The sequence below is a fragment of the Macadamia integrifolia genome, chromosome 12 (assembly GCF_013358625.1).
Source record: "Macadamia integrifolia cultivar HAES 741 chromosome 12, SCU_Mint_v3, whole genome shotgun sequence".
NCBI classification, from domain to species: domain Eukaryota; kingdom Viridiplantae; phylum Streptophyta; class Magnoliopsida; order Proteales; family Proteaceae; genus Macadamia; species Macadamia integrifolia.
Window position 1 is genome coordinate 12,593,331 of NC_056568.1, and position 24,900 is coordinate 12,618,230.

A 24,900-nucleotide genomic window follows, 5' to 3' on the forward strand; every position below is an offset into this window, starting at 1 on the left:
AAAAGGGGGATGTTCACTTCTACCTTTTTGAAGACTTCTAAAATTTTATCCATGGACGCAGTCTTCCTTTTGTTTACCAAGCGATTAGGAAATGGGACATGATGAACATAAGGACTGTTAGGGATTTGCCCCTGTTCAAAAGAATCATTTTTGGTTTCCTCAACCAAATCATCTTTAGTTTCAAAAAAATCTTTAGGTTCATCAGATGAACCTGAAACAAGAGGCACAATTGTGTCCTCAATAGAAGGAGAGTTAACATGAGTAATATATGAGGAAGATTTAGGAACGCTCTATTGGTACTCTCTATCACTCCTAAGGCCATAAACAATATTCAGTGGTGTATTAGTTGATGTTTGTGAACTAACAGGCTGATGATGCCTAGGGTTAGGCTCTGGTTGACTGGGTAAAGTTCCTTTCTCCCTCTCACGCATAATTGAGTCAACTTGAGTGAGTTCTCTCGTAATATTTTGATGGCTTGTCATGAGGAGGGCCATATTTTTTTCCAAGTCACTTATTCTACTTGCCTCTCCAGTATTGGTAAACCCAGGGGGTTGCTGATAAGATGATAGGAGAGGGGCCCTAGGAAAACTAGCCTGAGGTCCTACATTTGACCTAGGAAAAGTATTTTGAGAAAAAGATTATTGTGCAAAGGGAGACCTTTGGAGTCCAGGTTGACCTTGATTATGGAAATTAGAAGGCCCTGCTTGGTTGCCCTGATTCCAAGAGAAATTTGAGTGATTTCTCCATCCTGGATTGTAGGTATTACTATATGGATTATTCTGGTATAATGCATTAACACTATCATTAGAAGTGCCCCCAGAGGTGTTGGGGCATTCTTCTAGGAGATGTCCAGGGGACTGGCACCAAGCACAAATCTTACCAAATTGACTGATGATGGCCTCAATTCTCTTGATTAGGCTATCCAAATGGGCTTCCTTGGCTACTATTCCATCCACAAAATATCCTTTTTCTCTTATGGTTCTTTCACTCTCTTGGGTTGATTCCCACTCACGAGTTTTGTCAGCTAAGTCAAGTAAGAATTCCCATGCCTTTCCTTCATCTATAAATGATGTGAATCCCTTAGGGCACATAGACTCTCATTTATTTAGTTGGGTAATCAATACCCTCATAAATTATTTGACATAAATGTCATAGGTCTGGGCCATGGTGAGGGAATTCTTGGAGTAGATCCTTGAATCTCTCTATAAGTTTGGAAAATGACTCACTAAGCTTTTGCCTAAACTGAAGGATATCACTTCTAAGCTTATTGGTCTTGTGAGTTGGGAAAAACTTCTTAAGGAAGACAACTGTGAACTATTCCCATGAGGTTATGGAATTTGTGGGTAACCCATACAACCACTTCTTAGCCTGGTCTTTCAATGCAAAAGTGATAAACCTAAGCTTAACAGCATCATCAGAAAGCTATTGGATCTTAATTAGAACACATACCTCTTCAAATTCCCTTAGAAATAAGTATGCATCCTCAGAGGTCAACCCATGGAAGTAGGGTAACATAGTGATGTATTGAGATTTGAGTTCAAAATTATTGCCCTGGGCTTGTGGTAGAACTATGCAGGAAGGTTGGGCTGTTCTAGCAGGGTAGAACCTATCTTTCAGAGATTTAGGTGAAGGGTTTTGCTGTTGGTCTCCCATATTGAAGGGTTTTAAAGAGAGCAAACGTATAGGGTCACTATTTGTTGGATCTCCTCTTTCTAACCGATTCTCAGTATTACGTACCCACCTAACACTCATGCAATAGAAAACTACCCACAACTAGAGTAAGACAAGCACAAAAGAATGGATAGCAAATTTTTTTTTTAATGATTTTTTTGATTTTTTTTTGGCTTTTTGAGAGCTTATCGGTAGGGATCCGGGGTTACTCAGGTCAATTCCTGAGGTACTGCTACAGGACGAAACCTGTCTTTATCATACTGTGAGGCATGGCGACCTCCACCGATACAAGTATTATTGCAAGTTGTTCTTCTCAGGAATTCAATAAAAGAAAAAGAAAAAACAAAACAAAGCAAACAAAGCACTCCGATTTACCTAAAGAAAGCGAAAAATAATAAGAAACTCTCTCCCCAGCAACGGCGCCAAAAACTTGTTTGAGATTTTAAATGTAACCGCAAGCGTACAGATCAGTGTAGCTACGGGTCGAACATAGGGAGAGCAGTCACTTTATTTTTTTATTTCTTTAATAATGCGAAAGTGAACCGATTAATAGTTGTGATCTAATTCTAATTACCATTATAAACATATGTTTCTAAAATAACGTCCTAACCATTCGTCATCTAAGAATTTAAAGACACAAGCCACGCAATTAAAATTAAATAAATAAATAACTGAAAGAAAAACAATACATGCAATTTAAAAAATAATAATAATAATAAATAAAGAAAAAAAATACTGAAATAAAAATAAAGTAAAAAAAAGGGGGGAAAGCTAGAGAGAGACACACAAGTAGGTTTCTCTACTTGGCCCGAGGGATGCATCATAATTTGAGCTTCCCTACTTGACCAGAGAGTCACTCTTACAAGGGTTACTCTACTTGGCTTTAGGGAAAAAGAGACAATTAAAATAAAAGCAATAAATTGATGGTTCTATAGCTAGGAGGGGCAAAGCCAACACATACACTAGCCATGAACCTTAGGGGAAAGGGATAGCAATAATGTAACGATTGAAATTAAAATCCTAAATTAAGAAAGAAAGGGTAGTCAGAAGAGGGAATGAGAGGGGGGAGAGAAGACTACTGAGGGAGTCTACTTACATGAACTTCAACCCTTGAACTGAAAACTTGATCGATTTGAGATACTACCAGTACTAAAAACCAGATCTAGAATAAACCAAATCTGAAATTTCTAATACTAGAGAAAACAAATCTGAAGAAAAAAATTGAACTTGAAAGACATGCTTCATAGATTGTTCTTGTCACCTAGAACTAAGCCTAAAACTAGAACTTGAAAATTACAACTTCAATTACTTAAATAATAAAAATAAAAGACTGAATCAAAAATAAAAGTGCTTGCATTAATTGAATAAAAGAACTTACAAAAGTGTTTAAAGCATAAACCTAGAACTAGAGATAGAGAATGAAATAACTAGAGAAAGAGATAGAGCAAAAAAAAAACCCTAGAAGAATGAATTAGAGAGGAAGAGAGGGACAATTTTTTAGAGTTTTGTGAACTCCCTTTTATAGGGAATAGGAGAGAGAGAAGGACGTCCAAGGGTGGATCCCCTTGGACGATTTTTTGGTGAGGTGGAGGAGAGAGAAGAGAGAAAACGTGTGGAGAGATCTCCCACGATTTTCTTGCTTTTTTTTTCATTATTTTTTCTCTTTTTTCTATTTTCTCTCTCTTCTTGCACAAGAAACCCCCCTTGGCCGATTTTCCTTGCTTGGATTTGGACAATATTCTATTTTAAATGGGAAATTCTATCCATGCCCTTGTCTTTTCTTTTCTTTTTTTTCTTCTTTCCTAGTTTTTGTCTTTATTTTCTCTCTCTTCTTCAAACTTACATACAACTATCTTGGCTGACCTCCTTTGAGTGATGAGTAGGAGAGAGAAAATATTCTAAAAAAAACCTCAACAAAATAGCAGCTAAGAGGTTCGAACTTGAGACCTCCTAATAAGGAAGAGATTTTGCACACCACAACTCACCAACTACGCTAAGTAGTTGTTGTTACCAAAAACGAATCTTCAATCACTTAAGGATGTGGTCCAGTGATCTTTGTTGGCATTTGGAATATTCCTTATACCCTTGGGACAACTGCAAACGAGCTGGTTCTGCATCTCGGTTTAGTTCTGATTCATTATTCTTTTTCTTGCCCGAAAAGAATAATCACTTGTACGGTTGACCAAACGAATGTGTACTTTTAATTGAACACGTCCATCTTGCTCAGAATTTTGTCCTCTTCATAACCATGAAAAGAAAATAGGACATCTTTGCGTGTAAAATTGGAGATATAGCACCCGATAGTCCTTAAGGCATTGAAAGTATAAAACCTGCAGAAAGAGAGTAAAACCCAAGGTAGCTCCATTATAAATATGTAAGATGCATGAATTTACTACCCTAGATTTCACACATAAATGTGCTCATCAGCTACCATCCTACATTTATCTCAAAGATTGAACCTAAGACCATAGAAATAGCACTAAAAGATAATGATTGGATAATAGTCATGCAAGAAGAATCTCACCAATTTGAAAGAAAGGTCTGGGAACTTATCTCAAAACCTGACCACCACACCATAATCAGTGCCAAATGAGTCTTTCAAAACAAATTGGATGAGGATAGAAACATTGTAAGAAACAAAGCTAAATTAGTAGCTAAAGGAGATAATCAAAAGGAAGACATCAATTATGATGAAACATATGCTCCTGTAGCAAGATTAGAATCCATTAGAATGCTACGAGCCTTTTCATGCCACAAAATTTTTAAATTATATCAAATGTGTAAAGAGTGCTTTCTTAAATGGAATTATTCAAGAAAAAGTGTATGTAGCTCAACCTCATAGTTTTGGAAAACTCAAAGTTTCCAAACCATATGTTTAAACTTGAGAAAGCCCTCCACAGATTGAAATAAGCCCCTAGAACTTGGTATGAGAGATTAAGTACTTTCTTAATTGAAAGTGGCTTCTCAAGAGGAAAGATTGATACAAAACTCTTTGTAAAACATTAAAAAGAAAAAAAAAAAGAGGACATACTCATAGTACAAATTTATGTGGATGATATCATCTTTGGATCCACAAATGAAGACATGTACTTTGAGTTAAATGAAAAGATGAGTAATGAGTTTGAAATGAATATGATGGGAGAATTGAATTTCTTCCTAAGACTTCAAATAAAACAAACATAAAATGGAACTTTTATTAATCAAAGTAAATACACAAAAGAACTTCTAAAGAAGTTTGACATAAACAACCAAAAATCATTTGACACATCGATGAGTATATCCCTCAAACTCACTAATGATGAAGACGTAATTTCAAAGGATGTAACCAGGTATAGAGGTATGATTGGAAGCCTATTATACCTAATGGGATGTAGACTAGACTTCATATTCAGTGTATGCACATGTGCTCGATTTCAAGCCAATCCAAAGAAATCACACCTCACGATTGTTAAAAGAATTTCTAAATATTTGAAAAGCAAGTTTGATGTGGGATACCAAACTTTTGACTTAAGTCAGCTTCTCAAATGCTAACTTTGCTGGCTGCTACATTAATAGGAAAAATACTAGTGGTACTTCTCATTTCCTTGGCTCATGCCTCATTTCTTGGTTTATCAAGAAGCAGCACCCCATGGCCTTATCCTGAAGCCAAATATGTTGCAGTTAGTAGGTGTTGTGCCCAAATTCTGTGAATGAAACAAGCCCTCCAAGACCTTGGAGTGAAGTTTGAATCCTGTCTAACAATGTGTGACAACACTAGTTTCATAAACTTGAGCAAAAATCCATTTTTTGCACTCAAGGGCAAAGCACATTGACATCAAACACCACTTCCTAAGAGATACCATTTAGAATGGTGATATCACCCTTGAGTTCATCGAAACTAATTAACAACTTGCAAATATCTTCACCAAACCCCTAGGGGAAAGATAGATTCTACACTCTCAAAAAGGAATTGGCATTTGCAACCCATTGGGTAAGAAATTTTGACCTTCCAACCATTGTTTTCAAAAACAACCTATCAATCTCAAAAATCCCATTTTTTTGAAGATTTTTTTGGTCAAAAATCTGATTTTTTAAGGTCTTCCAGTCAAATACGACATCTGTCGATCGACCACCCCAACCTCTGATTGACACCACCTCTAGCCAAACAAAAATTCGATCGACATACTCATTCTGATCAAAAGGATCACCGGTCGACCGCCAACACTAGCGGAATCTTCCACCAGTCGATCGGCACCAACCACCTTAAAAATCATGAAAAATGGCTTTTTAAGCATCTTTTTCCCATTCTTTCTTGCTCCCACTCCTTCCTAACCCTAAAGTGAAAATTTCCTACTCCAAACCCAACCTAAATCTTTCTCTTCTCCTCATTCTTGTACAATGGACTCTCTAAGACCTCCAAAGAAGGGAAAATCCACAACTTCCAAGGCTTCTAAGAAGGGAAACAGGAAAGCATCTTCCATGGATGAAATAGTATGGTTTGCCTCTTCATTTGCAAGGAAAAGTTGGGAGAGGTTCCAATCAAGGAAGATTGAACAAGGTAGGGATGTAAACCATGAATCCTTGATTACTTATAGAATAGAAGAACTCTTTACCCTTTTGGGATGGAAAAGCATGCATAGCTTGGGTTTCAAATGCTATCCTCACATAGTTAGGATATTTTACTACAATATTCCTTCTTTGGAATGAATGAAACCCTCAAGATCAAAATTCTTGTGAAAGGGGTCCCAATAGCGCTCCCTATTGAGTCCCTAGGAGACCCCATTGACATCTCTAGTGAGGAGACTCTCAAATTCTACACCTCTAAATCAAAACTTAAAGAGTTCATGGATGAAGACTTGGTCTACACCAGTGTTATGAAAAATTATGAGGGCACCCACAAAGCAAAGCCAATCGAATGACTGATCTAGCCCAAATCGTCCATCTCATTATCCAATACAATATCCTTCCCAAAGGATGATATAGAGTCCAAATCCTTTCCATGCCTTCATTACATATTGTCAGTGTGAGAATGTACCTATCAATCTTCCCTATTTTCTCATGATGAATATGATCATTGTGGGAGACAAACTCCAAAAATCTATCCTATGGGAGACTAATTGGTCACATTCTACACCACTTTGGGTTTGATTTTGAAGTAGAGCTGGCTAAGTCTATTTCTTTTGACATTGACCTCTCGCCCATCATGAAAATGCATCTAATTCCCAAATCAGCCTCTCAATATCAACGTGGGTGACAATACTGAGAAGAAAAGCTTCTGCAATAGAGAGATACTGAAGAAGGAAGTCACCCTTCCAAGACCTATGTGACGGTCAATGAACTGCAAGATCAGTTTGCTTGTTTTTTTGACATAGTTGTTTGCTTGATTGCACTTGCTTGATCATCAAGTCGAAATTGAGAAGAAGCAAGATCGCATCATAGAGCTGCTCGAGGATCTGACGAATAGACCTTCTCTCTCTCTATGGCTGAAAAACTTATGGCTTGTTATTAAGTAGAAAAAGACTTATGTTTTATTTCAGACTTTGTCTTATGGTTTTTATTTTCAGACTTATGTTTTGGATTATGACTATGTGTGAGAATGATCATTCGAACACCATTTTGTTGTGATTGTAATATTTGTAGATATATGTTAAACTTTTCTTATCCCTAGCATATATGTAGGGGGAGCTTGCTCTCTACTTGCTTCACCCCTTCTTTTTTTTTATTCACAAAGGGGGAGAAAGGTTATTATTTGCAAGGTTGTTATTTGATCCCTTTTATTGGAGGTTATTATTTTCTGGACCTAACACTTTTATTTGCCATAATGTTTAGATATTATTTACCTTATAGTCTTCTAATGTTGTTGCTTGACATTTCATTACCATTGCTATCATATAGATGAATTTTCTCATCATGCTTGACATTTGTTTGTTATCATCAAAAAGGGGGAGATTGTTGGGGAACATGCCCACACTCCTAATCTACCTAAAGTGATTTTGATGACAACAAGCAAATGGTCTATTTCTAATACATTACTTTTAAGCATTGATTAGCATGTTAAAAGCCAATAATGGAAAGATCAAGTGAAGAAGTGAATATCAAGCTCCATAAACCATGCATGTTCAAGCAAGGCTTAAGTCTTCAAGACAAGACGAAGAAATAAAGTAGATGAAGAAATGAAGTCATTAAAAGACTTGGAGCTAAGAAGAATGAAGACTATACACAAGATGTCTTAATTTGTAGTCTGATTTACTTGTAATTGTAAACATGCACTAATGCATCATTTATGCATTAATCATGCTTAGAATGACCCTAGGTCATATTAGTCTAGCAAGTACAAAGACCTGTAGCTATGAGGGACACATTGGATTTTAGAAGCCCCTTCATTTACTGTGAAAAATTGTACTCTTGTGTTCAAGAGAATTTTGGGTATTTATGAAGCTAGTATCAAGACCCTTTTATGAGATTTGAAGGTTTTCGGGTTATGGAACCAACGGACTTGGAATCAGCCCAATTTGAGTCCATATGACCAAGTAATGGTCATTACAAGTCTGCACGGTCAAAATCAACCAAAAGGGTGATTGCAGAAATGATTCTGACAGAATCATCAGTAGGTTGACCACCTTAAGTACATGTTGACTACCACAAAGTGGAGGTCGACCAGCTGATGAATGGTTTTCTTAGATCACCTTCCAATGTCTATATTTTGCAACGACTATTTTAGAGGTCAACCGACACACGTAAAAAATGACCATTTGGATGAGATTTTTTTTACCTATTTTAGTTCTCTAATGACACCTTCAAATACCTCAAATGCTAATAATTCAATGCAATCAATTCCTAAGCAACTAGGACAGAATACTAAAGCATTTAAGGTGACTTCCAATCATTCTCTCCTAAAGCTATTGGGTGATTTATTCTACACAAGGGAAAGCCTAAGGAGAATCTACAAGGTCTTCTTCATTATCAATTCTATTGCATAGACATTTGTAAGGGAAAACAGATTTGGGATCAAATGGAGAGAGAGAGAGAGAGAGAGAGTGAGGGATTAACCCCTACCCCCCTTTCTCCTTCATTTCCTTTTGGGGATTCTTTGTGGAATATTTCATTTCTTGTATTTTTCCCGCTAATTCCTCTCACCTATCTACCCTGCAGGGTGATGTCTCCAAACATGTCTAGCGACTATAGAGGATGGGGAAAGTATGATTTTTGGAGTCGTCATCTAGGTTTCAAGGCCTAGAACCCTGTTGTGGAGCCCAATTTTGATCTAGGGATCGAGCTCAAGTAGGGGTTAAATTCCTGTGAAAGGAGGGAACCCACGAATTTGATTTCATATTTTGGTCTGTTCCAAAGATAGGGGTCCGTGTCGGGTTACTAGTGTGGGAAGGTGTTAGGCACCCACCTCGCTCGGAATTTTTGGTCTTTCTACTAGATGCTTGGATTTCGAATATTCTCCCCCGAGAATTTTAACGGCCTAAATCGATATGGTAGCTTTATCACATGCGATAATATAACACATGTATATAATTGTATGTATATAATTGTATGAAAATACAAAAAACTATTAAAACATTACATGGATAATGCATAATCAATATCAAAATCACATAAAATGATAGAAAATGTAACTAACTTATCTACATAAATGTGCGATGCCTCTTGAAATGATGATTATGATTATTATTTTATGTGAGGAACACATATAATAACACATGGGATGCTAAAGTAGACTATCATTTAATGCACAAATGCATAAATTAATACATAAAATGATAAATAAAGCCATTATTTTATGTGGTGAACACATAAAATAATGAATAAGGAGATGAGGTATGTATCATGCACACAAATAAAATCACGATCTAATATTTATATGAAACAACCGATAACAATAATAAAATTTCTGGTAATTCTCCCTGACTTAGGGCAAAGATTTGCTTTCTTCTCACTTTCTTGGAGAAATTAAAAACTTCCCGCACTTGGGTAAGAAAGTTGATAGGGTTTCTATGCTAGGGTGTGAACATGGGTTTTGATTTTGGGGAATTTGAGCAGGGCTTCCACACTATATTCTTGAGGTAGGAATTGACTGTGGAACTTCGGGAAGGGCTTCTGCACTGTATTCCTAGAGTCGGAATCATTTGTGGCAATTCAAGCAGACTTTCACACTGTATTCTTGGGGTTGGAATTAGTTGTGGAAATTTGGGCAGGGCTTCCGCGTCATATTCCTAGGGTTGGAATCAGCTGTAGAAATTTGAGCCTGGCTCCCGCACCATCTTCCTAGGGTCAGAATCAGCCGATATGGATGACGTGGACTTCCAAAAATAGGGCAGGACTTCGTCAACTTCAACTTCAGTAAGCTCGGCTCGCAATTTCTACAGACTTGTTTCTTCGTTTTCTTTCCTCTCTCTCTCTTTTTGTAAGGTCTCTGGAACAGGGTTTTTTTCTTAGGACTGTTCTACGGGTTTTTGGTCTCTGAAATAGGGTTTCTTCTTCAGGGGGTTTTTTTTTTTTGCCACTTTCCTCTCGGTGACCCGAGGTCACTATTTATAAAAAAATGAGACATCTATGTAAAAATTCCACTTAAGACCAGATACAGGGGTTTAGGGGCATGTAAGGGGATATAGAAGGGTGTAATGCTCTTACACATCCGTGTAGGCCTTACACAAATGTGTAAGGACTTACACTCATCCGTGTAAGGTCCCTCCCCCCGTGGCACTCTGATATGCCTCCAAAAAAGGCCGTGGCACTCCAATATGCCTCCAAGGATGCCCGTAGACTAGGCGGCTAACCTGTAGGCTGGGCGGCAGTAGCCCTACAAGGTTGTGGTGGAAATTTTATCACCTAAAGCAGTAGCCTTACGTGGTTGCGGTGGAAATTTTATCACCTGAGGAAAGGCGACAAATTTTGGTTGAGGTTTGGTTTAGGATGGTCTGATTTGGTTTGGTTTAAGTTTTGGCTTGAGTTAGGGTTTAGTTTGGGTTAGTGTTTGGTTTGGGTTAGGGTTTGGTTTGGTCTGATTTCGGTTTAACTGGTTCAAAGTTCAAGTAAATAATACGGCACACCTGGGTATTAATTTTTTTTTCGTGCAAGATACCAATAGGACCATATTCCCGAGTATGTTCTAATGATACAGGAATCGAGCACATACTAGGCTCAATTGTCATATTCTAAGAAAAGACATCGACCACTTCCAATCACCTTCCCCACATCATTAAACAACATCTAGTTTGACCAATCACAAGTTCTTGGATAATCTGGACTTGTGTCAAAAATTCGACTTCTTTCCGAAAGAGAGAATATATGTCTCCTCATTACCGATAATTCATCATTGCTGTGGGAGAACAAAATTTGGTGTCTACAACATTGAAGACCAAGTGAAGGTGCATCATTGTTTTACTTTATTGCATATCATTTGCACTACACAGAGGTAATTTTATTTTACTACTTCTTATTTTTTATTTGTCCCAAAGTTCGGTAACTCTAGTTGGACAGTTGTAAGTTCGCAATAAACTAGACTGTATTAGTTATTGCTTATGATCTTCATATCCTTAAAAGAGTAGTAAGGTCACTCTCTACCTAGAAAGAAATTGTAAAGGTCCCTTTCTACTTGTGAAAGAGATTGTACGGATTCTCTTATCTTTAAAAGATTGTGTAAAGGTTTTCCTTCCTACTTACTCTATTGAGAGATAAGAGCTTGTAGAATAACTTATTAGTGGAACTTGTAGGAGTGGAGTAGACTCAGATTGAGTCGAATCACTATAAATCTTAGTATTGTATGATTGTGCATAACCTATTCACCCCTTAAACCCTTGACATTATGGATTTAGACATCAAAGCCTTAAAACCACACACACATTCACATTCACACAATCAAGCAAAATGTAAATTTTATTCCAATAAACTATTAAGATCAACAAATCAAATGGATCATATCGAGAAAAGCATTATCATCTTGGAGGCTTCGTTTAGTTGCAAGGGCAATTAAAGAGAAGTGAAGTGAGATTTTCAAACTTAAAAGAGAAACTTTTATAATTATCCCCAAATGTGATTATATCACTAACTCCAAATCATGTTATTTGGTATTTAAATTTCATTTTATTTTGCATCCAAAATCTTTTATTTTGCTATAAAATGTAAATAAAAAAAAGAGAGAGGGATAGTTATGCCACTAGTGTACTGTAAGCTAGCAGACATCATCAATGGGGGCATATGATGGGGTATCATCAAGAAAGGAAATGAGATTATTTCGAAAAAAGGGAAGAGAGAGATAAACACAGTGGCTGCTAGCATACGGTATTACTGGCAACATACCTAACATTTTCCTATAAAAATATAATGTTAAATGTATTAGCACTAAATATATGATAATGTATTTAAGTAGTTTATAAAATTATATGGGTAATGATTACAAAAGTTCTTCTTCTAAATTAAAAAAATTTAACATTCTTTCCGTTCCATTCCATTCTTTTCTTTTCTTTTTGATTCCTTTCAACAACAACAACAATAATACAATTCAGCTTTATTCCAGTTAAATGGGATCGGCTACATGAATCCGAAAGAAAGAGAAAAACAAAAGGAAAAAAAGAAAAAAGAAAAAAAAAAAGCTAAAGAAGTTATGGGACATCCACTTACCAACAATGCGCAACCAAAGATAACAGAATCCTTAAAAAAAAAAAAAAAAAAAAAAAAGGAAAAAACAAAACGGAATCTGCTATATGTTTTTTTTTGTTGTTGTCATAACATCTATTTTTTTTTTGGATCAGTGATGTGTATGTATTAAGAAGAAAATAAAATACAGAGTAAAGCAACCTTAATCTCCTTCTTTGGACAGACCTAAAAAAAGGAAAATAGACCCCTTAAAACCAAGCAAGACAAACCCTGCATTACAATGGAGAATCAGAATAAAAAATTACAATCTATAGTAGACTTTAAACACAGAATCATCTCTTATCAAATTATTCAACTCATCCGAAAATCTTGAGCCTAAATAACCGCCGCCACTTGTTTCCTTTGTTTAAGCTAAAGCACATCATGATCATAGAGGTGGTATCATAATCATACACCCACACCCCTTTCGGGAGCAGAAGAGAGGAAGAAAAAAAAGAAAAAAAAAAAAAAAAAAAGAAAAAAAAGAAAAAGAAAAAAAAAAAAAAGAAGCAAAAAGCCTGCTCTGTTGTTAATGAAAAGATAGTTTCAATAGCTGACGATTTCCAAGTTGGAGTAGCGGACACAGAGATCCGGCAACTCTATCGCCATCTTCCTTTTGGCTCAATCAATTCAACTACTCCTTTACCTATTCCATGCCCACTTCGATTCTCACAGAGCCTTCTCTTTCATTCATGAAAACGAGGTTGCCTCGCTGACGCTTTCGAAGTTCTCAGGATTAGCAGACAAAAAGATCTGCCATGGGTCAGGCCTTTCGCAAACTCTTCGATATTTTCTTTGGCAATACCGAGATGAGGGTATGTCAATCTCGCTTTTTTCTTCACTGTCGTCTCTGATTTCCACCTGGGTTTTTCTATAATCATTAAATTTCTTCTGAGTATCTATTTTTGTTCTATTTTCTTGTTTATGTTTTGCTGTCCATGTTGATTTTTTCAAGGGTTTTCAATTGTATTTCAAAGTTTTAATTTTCTTGTTTTCATCATAAATTTCATCCTGTTCACCAATATAAACTGACATAGTACTAGTATGTCTCATATTAACTAAATTGATGCATTTATTTATTTTTAATCGCAAGCTGGTCTTAGCTATTGCTGTTGGTGTTTTCTTGTTAACTTGGCATTTCTGAAAGGTATCTTTTCCTGTGAATCCCTACATACGTTCCAGCTTCGTGACTACAAGGAAGATAGAATCAGAATGGTTAAAAAAAAATTGTGGGTGGAGGTTGTGGGTTGGACGATTATTCAGTGGATTGTATGCCAGTGCCCGAAACGGGTTTAATAATGTCTGTGGTGTCAATATTCTTATTGTAATTAGCTGTCATTGAAGCACAGGATGATTTCAGGGCTAAGGATATAAGGATATATATATATATATATATTTGAAATTAGTCTTGTGATACACAGGAAAGATGAGTTACTGGATCAAACACCCAAATCCATACTAGAGTAATTTTTGATGACCTTCTGTATCAGCTGGAATTGAGTCTTTGCTGTGATTAACTTGCTTCTAGGTACTTTTGTGTAAGTTAATGTCATTTAATTGCAAGTATGAGTGCAGTGCACTAATCATTTTTTTCAAACTTTATTGACCAAAAAAAAAAAAAAAAAAGATATTGATGCAACCTCAATGGAGGACAACGTGACCACACCACCCCCGAAAAATATGTAACATAATATAAACTAGAAAGTCTCAAATGGTAGACTTTCGCCAAAGAATAAAAGTGGTCTAATCCTTGCTTGGCCTTGGCTTCCTGATTCACTAGACTAGACATCCAAGGGAATGAGTCATTCAACCAAGCTGCAAGAGTTTTAATGGAACTGCGATTCACCACCCTAGACATCCAAGGGAATGAGTCATTCAACTGATCAACAAGAGTTCGAATGAATCCAGTCCAATGACATTAATGCCATGGATTTAAATCGACACATTTCGTCCACTTAAAGGCATTCAAGTTTCCTTCCACAATAATCTGATTCAATCCCTTAGATATGGCCAAACCCTGCTTAACTTTAAGCAATAACAGTTCACCTCTATTGGATTCATTTCCTATTGGACCTGAGTAAGCTCCCAATAAGTTCTTGAACTAGCAACTTAAGAAGACAGTTGACCAGGCTCGTCGTGAGGTTATTGCCGCCATCGAAAAGTACAGGAAGTCCCAAACTTTTAAGAGGGATGTGGCCAAAGCTGGAGTTGGTTGTTACCTTGTTGGGTTGAGAGATTCTTACCTCCTCGCTACCTACAATTTACAGATGAAGAACTAATCCCGGAGCCGGTCTCCGGGAAAGGCTCTCCAAAGCTCAAGTTAGAACTAGTGATGAGAAGGGAAAAACCACTCCTGAGCTCTGAGGGTTCAAGATTGCTTACTTTCCTTCCTTACTCGGACCCCCTCTAATATTGTAATAGTAAGCTTCCTTGTTGACCTATGGGTCCTTTTCCCATAACCTTCGGCCCTGTCAAAGCATGCTTTGTTCTGTCCTTATTCATGCTGAGGTGGCTGATCTCCTCATGAGCACTCCCAGATCCTAACGGTTAACTTGTGGTTATTTTTGGGTTAAGTAACCAGAGCTATAATGGTTAACTTGACTATTGTCAATCTTGAGTGTGTTAATCGCATGACCCTAGTTAAGTTTGTTAGCTTTGAGGCCAAGCTTAAGGGTGGATACAGATATCATAGCTAGATACCAGTGACATATAGGCTCGAGATGAGAAGTTTTTTGTATGGCGCAAAGTGATTTGATCGGCTGGGAATCTATTAGTTTGTTTGTCTCGTTGTCTGTTCATCCATTTTGATTATAGTAATCGAACCTCGCACTATGGGGGCCTTTTGATCACCAGACTACCTGCCCGTTTGGTTGTCAGTACGTCTGATCATGGTAATCGAACCTCATGCTATTGGACCTTCTAATCACTAGGCTGCCTACTCGTCTGGTCGTATGTTCGTCTGATCTTGGTAATCGAAATTCGTGCTATTAGACCTTCTGAGTGCTAGGTTGCCTACTTGTTTGGTCGTTTGCTTTTTTGATCTTAGTAATCGAACCTCATGCTATCGGACCTTCTGATCACTGTGTTGCCTACTCGTCTTGGGGGTCAAGTCCTTATAAGTTTGGCTTGAACTCTTGGATCCCTTGGTTGCCTATTTGTCGAATCTCGGTGATCTCTGGGTCATAGAATTCTGGGCATGTGTCACCTTCCCATTGGCCGATCATACCCATCCGGTTTTACAAAGAACAACTTGAAATGCCATTGGGTCTCAGGTTTTACAAAGAACAACCGTCAGAGTTCAGCTTCACTGATTGCTTTATTATAGCTTAATTGAATAGCATACTTTTTGTATAATAACAATCAACATAAGCCTCTAGTGTTTTGAGTCATTTGTTGGAAATCTGCTTCCCTTAAGTGGAGCAGAGTGGTGAAATGTATACCTGGAGGATTGGAATGATAGAGCTTGATGAGTAGTCATTTGAATTTTTGAACATGCTTCCATCATCTGTCGTGTAAAAATTATGGTTCAAGGTTTCCACAGATACTGTCGAAATTTCCCATATTTCGACGGTATCCCATAACTCCGATACCAAATACAATGTGACTTTTAAAAGTCATTGGTTTCGACCAATGGGTTAGCCTTTATAAAACGTTCTTAAATGGGAAACCAAACCTTCTTATTTCAAAATTTTGACCCTCTCCCCCTATTTCTTCTCTATGAAGTAGGAAACTTGGGAAAACCCTCCAAATTTTACCCTTGTGCCGTCTAATCTTCAATCTAAGCTTAGATCTTGCACATTCATAGCAAATCTACCTAAGGAAGGGAGCTGGGACTATAAAGGTAAATCCTATCTTCCCCAAACCTTATGTGCCATCCTTCGAGAGCACCAGTTCATTTGGATATGGTGGTAGGTATGGACAATATGGTGGATCTTCTACTTCATTTGGATAGGAGGGTAGTTCAGGTGGTGGGTCATCTTTTATTGACAATATCTTTGGTTATCCATCCAACCTTGTGTGTCACATCCACGTCCTATCATTGTGACTGAGCCATTCCTTAGGTTGGGATACCTAGCTGATGTTGATGATGCATCTTATAGATGGGCAGTGATGGACTACCAAAACAATTGGGTCAAAACATGTCATGGGACTCATATGTGGTGCAATCAGAGGAGCGGCTACGACATCTACTGTGGTATGCAACTTATGAACTAGAACCGCTATGACACTCTACTTGGAATTGAGTGTTGAGTGTTGAGAGATAACTCACAATTATGTAATATTATTATTTATTTTGGATCCTTTGCATTATGTTTTATGTACTTATGTAGATTGTAGACTACATATAATGTAAACTATGTACTTATGTAGTATAGTTTCAGACTTTCAGTCAACGACTCAATGTATATTACCAAACTTCGGTTCACCCCACAAGTATGAATTTAGGTTTTTTTTTTTTTTTTTTTCATGAAACTAATTATGTGAATGTGTTAGAATAGTCTAAAATAGGAAGTACACAAAAAATCGGACAAAAAATAAAAAAACACATTTTGGGGGTCGAAACCAAATTTTCCACCCAATTGGGAAAAATTGCCTTGTTTTCTCGAAATTTCCTAATTTTCGACTGAAATTTTGGTCTCTCCAAGGGTTGAAATCCGATACCTTGAACCTTAGTGAAAATGAAGATGAAAAAAATGAAGGGAAATTAGTCATTGAGATTAAAGCGAACTTGGGGTGCTAACAGTCGGAGATGGCAAGCCAACCATGGGTTCCAGGTCAGGCTACTTTTAGAAATTCCTAATGCTCAGGTTTTGTATGTGAGCTAAACCTAGGTTCACTTTGATACATAACTGAGAGCTTCTTTTAGATAGATGTGCATATGAAGATGTTAGGTCTTGGTTATTAGTGGTGATTAGAGTAGGTTATGTAGGGTTGGTTGCAAAATTTCTTTCCCTTAAATTTTAAATGGTTCTCACTATGTAACAATATTCCCTGCAGCCAAGAACCACCTCCATCTCTTTGTACGAAGATAAAATTATAGGTTTGAAGCACTAGGAGATGAAAAGTGCAAATCCTCAAATGCAATAGATGCTTAATATAGACTTTGATTGTTTGTAAAACTTATAAAATATATTTACATCTTTTTTTATACACTAACTAACAAGCTGAGGTTGCAAGCATGGCGAGATTGATTTCCATAAATGGTAGTTCATGGCTCTGACTTAATCGAGATTTGCTGAGCTGAGCTTAGGTTAAAGTGTATACCTAGTAGTGCTTGCAATATTAGTTATAAACTGTCTCTGTGGCAGTTTTCTAAACAATTAATAGGTTCTAGTGGGGCAGTTTAATCTCAAAAATTGAGATTAATAAAGGAGATCATATGGCAAGATACTTTTTCTTGTTACTTGATTGAAATAACCTAGAAGGGGGTGAATAGGGTATACTCGTGGATTTTAAACCTTTCGATTAATGGTTCTCCAAATGTGATTGTAAATTAAAAACTGCGGAATAAGTAAAATGAACACAATCACAAAGCACCAAGGTTTATAGTGGTTTGACTCAATCCAAGCTTAGTCCACTCCCTACCACTTGTAGGGTATTCCACTAGTTCTTCCCTTCAGTGCACAGTAGGTAGGGAGGAAAACCTTTACAAACTCTTTTAAGGCTAAGAGGATCTGTATAATCTCATTACAGGATGAGAGTGCCCTTTACATTCTCTTTCAAGGATGAGAGAGCCCTTACAATCTCTTTCAAGGTTGAAAGAGTCCTTACAATCTCTCAAGGATGAGAGGGTCCTACACACTTGTCTGAGTATAGTCTAGAAAAATGTGTAAACAAGGTGTCCAATTCTAGAGTTAACCCAACTCTTGGACAAAAACAAATTCAAAGTGGAATAGAAATGTTTAGAGTTACCTCTTGTGTGGTGCGTGAATGAAATGCAATGATATATAAATAATGCACCTTTGAAGTCTTCTTAATGCTTGCAATGCAAATGCTAGGATGTGGATGAAGACGTGTAGACCCTGAGTTCCTTTTGAATGGAAAATGGAGAACTTGAACTCAAGAGATGGTATAGACCAATCTCAGTTCTAATACTCAAATAATGCTTCTTCAAGGTTAGGATTAATTTTTAATTAATGAGTAGCATTGGAGGTATTTATAGGTGAGATTAGGGATGAAAAATAGGTAAGAAATTTTTCTCAAACGGTCACTTTTTGGGTCTACCAGTCGACCTCCGTCGATAGCTGATCGACCGCCAAAGAGCCGTCGGACAAAACTATCCATTGGAGCCAGCTGTAAACCAGCTGGACTAGCACTGGTTGACTGGACAGGTGCCGGTCGACCAGGGCTTTCAGCCAGTTGTCTGCCCTCAGGCTCGGCCAGAACTAGTTTGACAGGGTTCTGAAAATCTGACCTGTCAGTATTTTGGTCGTAACTTTCTGGTCTAACATCGGATTGACCTGATTCCAATTGCGTTGGATTCATAACTCGTATCTCTACAACTTTCATGAAGGGACCATCTCCTGATACCTACTTTTAAGTTACCCAAAATGCATTTGAGTCAAGTAAATGTGATTTTCACAGAAATTCACTAGGACATATTATTCCTAATATGTTCTTAACCACTTAATTGCTCTTCACACTTGGTCAAGGTGTATTCTAAGGTCATTCTGATTTGAAGGAATGCAATGCATGATGTGTGAGTGCGCGTATATGTACGGAAGGTACAATTACAACATGAAAATGTAATCTATCCTAGAAGATCTTCATTGAGCTCTTCAATTTGTTATTTCACTTCTTGGCACTTCATCTTCAATTAATTCATTTGTAAGTCCTTGTCTTGACATCTTGAAGCTTGGACTCTTGGAGTTTGACATGTGGGCATTCTTCTTCTACACTTGTCCTTACACTAAGCACCACTTAACAACTATAGTTAAAGTGACTATTTGTTTGTTATCATCAAACCAATTTAGGAGTGTGGGCATATCCCTAACATGATGACTTGAATGAATAGGCTTGCTCTGGAGATTACTGTCACTAAATCTTTTCTTTGTAACTTCTTTTTTTAAAGAGATTTTGTATGTCTGTAAATGATTGTAAATAGATCCATCATACTCATTACATACTCTCCTGTTAAGACTTCCAACTGAATAGTGTGAGCATCTTATTTCTTTGTGTATCAGAAGTAGGAAAATAGGAAAATTGAAAATTTTTAGTGTCTGCTGACCTTAGAAGCTGTCTAAAGTGACTGCTTTTAAGATCCAAGAATAACTGTAAAGAGTGGGAGCTGTTTAGACCCAAGAACAACATAGAAAGAGGGAGCTGTTAAGACCCAACGATTTTGGGGCTCTGACTTGGATCGTGTGGAGAGGGTAAAGATTGGTATAGGCCTTGAAAGTTATGCTGTTCCTTGTTCATGCGGTGTAGAGTACAGTTGAACTGTTTTGATGGGCTCAACACCCGTTTGATTTGTTGGTTTCTGGCTTTGCCTGTTGCAGCCATGAATATTCTAGTGTGTGCTTTCAATTTGGAAAAAAAAAAAAAAAACCGTGAAGGGGGGGGGGGTTTGTACTTAAGAGCAGGAGTGTTGATGGAAGGGGAATTAGGCATTGCTTAGAAGAGGATTGATGCGTTCCACTAACCTGTTAGGATAGATTTGGGATACTAATCCTAGGACAGAATTGCACTGACCCAGATTTAGAGAACAATAGGGAAAAAATAGAGAAGATTAATAAATAAAGAACCACTGAACCGATAAGACTGAAAAACTGGTCAAAGGTTGGCTTATACCTGCTGTACCTGTGGCTAAAATATCATAGGAAACCAACGGTTAGATGGTGAGTAACGATGGTGTACAGAAATTAGGGAAACTTAAGGAAAACAGCAAATAGTAAGTTTCTGAAACATGGATAACTCCCAGGTTCCTGTCCTGGTGAACCTGCAATTCTGGGCAAGTGTAGTCCCAATAAAGAGGAACAACATATCAAAAATTGGGTTAAAGTTGAACCTATGGCTGGATTGGCTGGAAGCTGTAATGGAGGTCTGAGATCGCAAATGGACAGAACCTACTGTTGCAGGGACGAAACTGAGAAAAATAGAGCTAGCAGGATATGGAGACTAATAACTGAACTAAGTCAACAGGAATGGAAGTAATAATGTTAGAATCCAACCCCAATACCAGGTTTTCAGAATACCTTGGTATTCACCCATGGACTCGTTATATACCTTGCTGAAACTGGGAATAAGTGATGCAGATACGCACCCGTGGAGCCATCCATACCCAACTGGGTATCCAGACGGATATGAGCCAGATCCACATTTGGTTATTTGGTCTAGTAGGATTTTAGGAATTTATTTTATTTAGGAAAATTATCTTTGATTTATTTTATTCACTTTATTTTGGCAAGTTGGGTTCATGTAGAATTTAGGGTCTTAGTACAGTCGTTTTGCTGAGCTATGGTAGTTTTCTATTTCAGTAGATTTTTTTTTTTTATGTCTTTATTTTTCCTATATAATGGTTGTAACCATTGGACAAATCAAAGATGGAAAAGATGAATTGAGTTGAGTGTTTGTGAAGCCTGCGGGCATGTGTGCGATTCTCCCCTCCTTTTCTTATTTCGATTTCTCCCTCTCCCCTGCAACTCTGAGACCATCTCAGGGATTTCATCCCTTTCCCTACTGGCCCTCCATCAACTTGGTATCGGAGCCGAAGGATTCAATTCCTCCTCTATTCTACCTCCTTTCTTCTTCCCTTCCCATCCGTATCCCCTCCATTACTTTCTGCCAGGAAACAACAGCAGCAGCAAAAAAAAAAAAAAAAAGGTGGTGTTGTTGCAGCAGCGAACCAAACCCAACCCCACCGATTCCATTCCACCCTGTGAGGCTGTGATCCTTCGTTCAAACCCTCTCCTTTGACCTAGGGTTCCATTAAAAAAAAAAATCAAAACCTTTCACTGTTCTAGGGTTCCTCGAACAGCCAAACAAGAGAGAGAGAGAGAGAGAGAGAGAGAGAGGAAAAGACAGCACTGGAAACAGTGAGAACAGAATCCATACCTGGTTTGAAGTCTTCCCGTTCGTCGCCATCAGCAATCATCGATCTTCCACCCTCCTTGCGATTCCCTCGTCTCTAGGTCCTTCAAAGTCGCATCATCCTCCGTCATCCTCTCTGCTTACAAGAAGTGGATGGAAGTCTGTCAGTAACCTTCCCACTAAGGAACCGATTGTTAGTTATGACTTTCCTAAACTGCCCTTCCTATTCTCCTCTATTCCCTTTTGTCTTATTTTTTTTGAAACTTCCAATGTATCCCTGCCCTTCATATGTTGCACACTTCTTGTGTTTTTAATTTTCAATATTACAATCCTACCATCCACTTAAGAATCTCAGTTATTTACAGATCTGCCATCACTCCTTGATTTTTGTACTTATTTGTGTGGGTCTATAATGATTCCGAATAGCAAAACCTCGACGATGGATCTCGATCTTTTATTGGATATTCGTTAACAAATACAATTGATACGAGAGAAGTTCAATGAGATTCAACAATACTGCAAGGACATCAAAGCCCAAGCACTGGTCACGTTTGATTGTATGCACTCTACCTTCAACTACGTGATCTTAGCTGTTGAGCAACAAGTAGATGATCCAGAAGATGAGTCACCAATGATGGAAGATGAGATGACGTCGTTGGAAGTTGAAGATCAACTTGTGGAAAAATTTAAATCGGTTGATCTCTTCAGTGAACCCATCGGTTTTATTTTTTCAAGTCACTACGTCACCAATGAACTTCGCGTCATGGATTTCATAGCGTTCGATTATTGTTTTGATGGTGACTTCATACGTGCCAGGATGGCTATTGATCGATTGTTGATTCTCCTGTTCTACAAAACTTGTGCACGAGTTTTACTCGACACCGAGGGAATTGATGCAAATACACACCCGTGGAGCCATCCATACCCATCTAGGTATCGAAACGGATATGAGGCAGATCCCTATTTGGTTATTTGGTCTAGTAGGATTTTAAGAATTTACTTTATTTAGGAAAATTTTCTTTGATTTTATTTTTTTCACTTTATTTTAGCAAGTTGGGTTCATGTAGAATTTAGAGTCTTAGTAGAGTCGGTTTGCTTAGTTATAGTAGTTTCTTATTTCAGTTGATTTCCTTTTATATCTTTATTTTCCCTATTTAATGTTTGTAACCATTGGACAAGTCAGAGATGGAAAAGATGAATTGAGTCGAGTGTTTGTGAAGCCTGTGGGCATGTGTGATTCTCTCCCCCCCTTTTCTTAGTGCGATTTCTCCCTCCCCTGCAACTCTAAGACCATCTCAGGGATTTCTTCCCTTTCCCTACCGGCCCTCCGTCAATAAGTGGTAGGGAAGAAAGGGGAAACGACCAAGGCTCCACCACCATCTAACCTCTTCACAACCTTCGGTTTGGTTCTGAATCACCATAGTAGCTTGCATCTCATGAGATAACACACAATGTTTGATGTGAAAATTGTGGGGCATGGTTCTCCTTACTTATATGTATAAATTTTGAATTATGAATACATATTTAATAACTATCCATGTGTAGGAGAGACTTGTCTGACAGGCAACTCATCTAGAAAATAAATCTACTAACTACCACATAAAAGAGAACCAAAATCGCGAGTCCTAGAAGCTATTGACTAACCACTAAGTAGCAAACATAAAAATAGAAACTGGCCACGAAGAGAAGCTAAACTTAATCAACATCTTGTAGGAGATTTTCTAGCAAACTGGCCCCATCAAGTAACAACAAAAAGTTTTCCAAAGCTGTCTACGCAGCCAGGTCGTTCTGATTTGAACTAGAACTAGTTTCATGGGACACTTTGCCCTTATTCCTGTGCACATACTGCTAAAGACCTGCATCAAGGATGCTGATTAGACATGACTGATGAGTTTTATTTTCTATGTCATGCTTGTATGATAGGTGGTTGTTTTAGCAGCTCTAAGCAGCTAATTCTCTTGCAATATTGAGTTGAGATGACTTATGATCAGGCCTTTAGAAGAGGCTCTGGCTTTTGTGAATTTATCACTTAAGATGTGGCGGAAAATATGGTAATTACATCTTCTATCAGAATTTTCTTATATATTTGCATTGTATGTACAGGTATTTTTTCCTGCAGTGTAGTTCTTAAGCTTATGGTTTAAGTATCTCCGATACGACATGATACCCTCTGATACGTATCTTAAATTTAGCCGACCAATATGGCGACCAATATCGATACTTTAATCTTTAAGCTCTCTTTGTTTTAAATTCTTTGTGCTGCATTCAATCCATGTTGCAACAAATTTCTTCCCATCTCTGTTCCTCTTACATTTCTACAATATCATGGCGGCTTTCCTTTGTATCTATTGTTTGATTTTCCAGGGCTGTGAAGCTTCTTTTCTTATTTATTTTTTTGAATTGAACTGGCTTAGGTTGTGATGCTTGGCTTGGATGCTGCTGGTAAAACGACTATACTGTACAAACTGCACATTGGAGAAGTTTTGTCGACTGTCCCAACGATTGGTAGGCCTTCTTGATCATAACTACTTTCTTTTTTTATCTTGACATGCATTTCTTTTGCTAATTTCCGGGCTAAAGCTTTAAATTTCTGATATTTGGATACTCATTGTCATCTTAGTGATCATTTTTATTTCTCTGCCACAGTGACTGGGCTATTCTGGCCCACCCGGGGATTGTTTTGTAGATGGTTTAACTGATAAAAATTAAATTCATGTGATAAACCAATAAATTGTGTATAACAATCATTTCAGACCAACTTACCTCCTCCCTCCATTCCATCCCTTTTGAAGAGGAAATCCTAGTGGTGGTCCTTGCCCGTAAAGCAAATAAGCCCCCGGCCCTAATGGTTCTAGTATGGGCTTCTTCTCTTCCTGTTGGATATTATCAGTCATGCCATCAAGAGTTTTTGCTTGTACGCTAACCAGATCGGTGGGGTCGATCATACCTTCCTTTGCCTCATCTCCCAAAAGGAAGGGGCGACTACCATGTCTGATTTCAGACCCATCTCCCTCGGCAATCTCCTCTACAAATTCATTGCCAAAATTTTAGCTAATTGGATCCAGAAAGTCATCGATTCTCTGGTCAGCCTTAACCAATCCGCCTTCATTGCTTGTGATAGCATTGCCGACAACATCATTCTGTCTTATGAAATTGTCAGAGGCTTTGATTGGAAATCCCACTCCCCTGTTGTTCATCTCAAAATCGACATTCATGAAGCTTGACTTTATTCATCGGGACTTCATCTTCAAATTCCTAAATCTAGATGTCTTTCCCTCCCATCTTTGTCCACTGGATTCACTAATGTATCTCCTCTGATCGCTTGTCGGTCCTGGTTAATGGTAGCCCAGTGAGTTATCTCTCTTTCTTTGTTGGTATCAGACAAAGTTTCTCCTTATCCCCCTTCCTCTTCTCCCTAGCCCTTGAAGTGCTTTCTAGATCTATCAAACCTGATACTGATCATCATCTCATCTCCTTGCTCCTCAAAAGCAAAGTCCTTATGCACTTCCACCTTCCTCTCGTTGAGGATCTTATGATCTTCTCTAAAGCTGGTTATCCATGTCTACCATCATGTCC

At 37.8% G+C, this 24,900-nt stretch overlaps 1 protein-coding gene and 1 non-coding gene across 3 annotated transcripts in view; both read left to right on the forward strand.

Annotated features, from left to right (window-relative positions):
* Positions 1-1,159: 1,159 nt before the first annotated feature.
* On the forward strand, positions 1,160-1,266 carry LOC122058547. The gene has a single exon (XR_006133838.1). It is a non-coding gene; the product is annotated as a small nucleolar RNA R71 (small nucleolar RNA).
* An 11,351-nt stretch (positions 1,267-12,617) lies between these two features.
* LOC122058039 (ADP-ribosylation factor 1-like 2) overlaps positions 12,618-24,900 on the forward strand; it is a 38,621-nt gene continuing 26,338 nt past the window's right edge. The window contains exons 1-2 of one of the 2 annotated variants that reach the window (XM_042620435.1): positions 12,618-13,109; positions 23,739-23,829. In XM_042620435.1, the coding sequence (XP_042476369.1) occupies positions 13,053-13,109; positions 23,739-23,829 (148 nt within the window). In that variant the 5' untranslated portion in view covers positions 12,618-13,052. The remainder of the gene's footprint in view (positions 13,110-23,738; positions 23,830-24,900) is intronic. The other variant, XM_042620434.1, reaches the window with a different exon arrangement.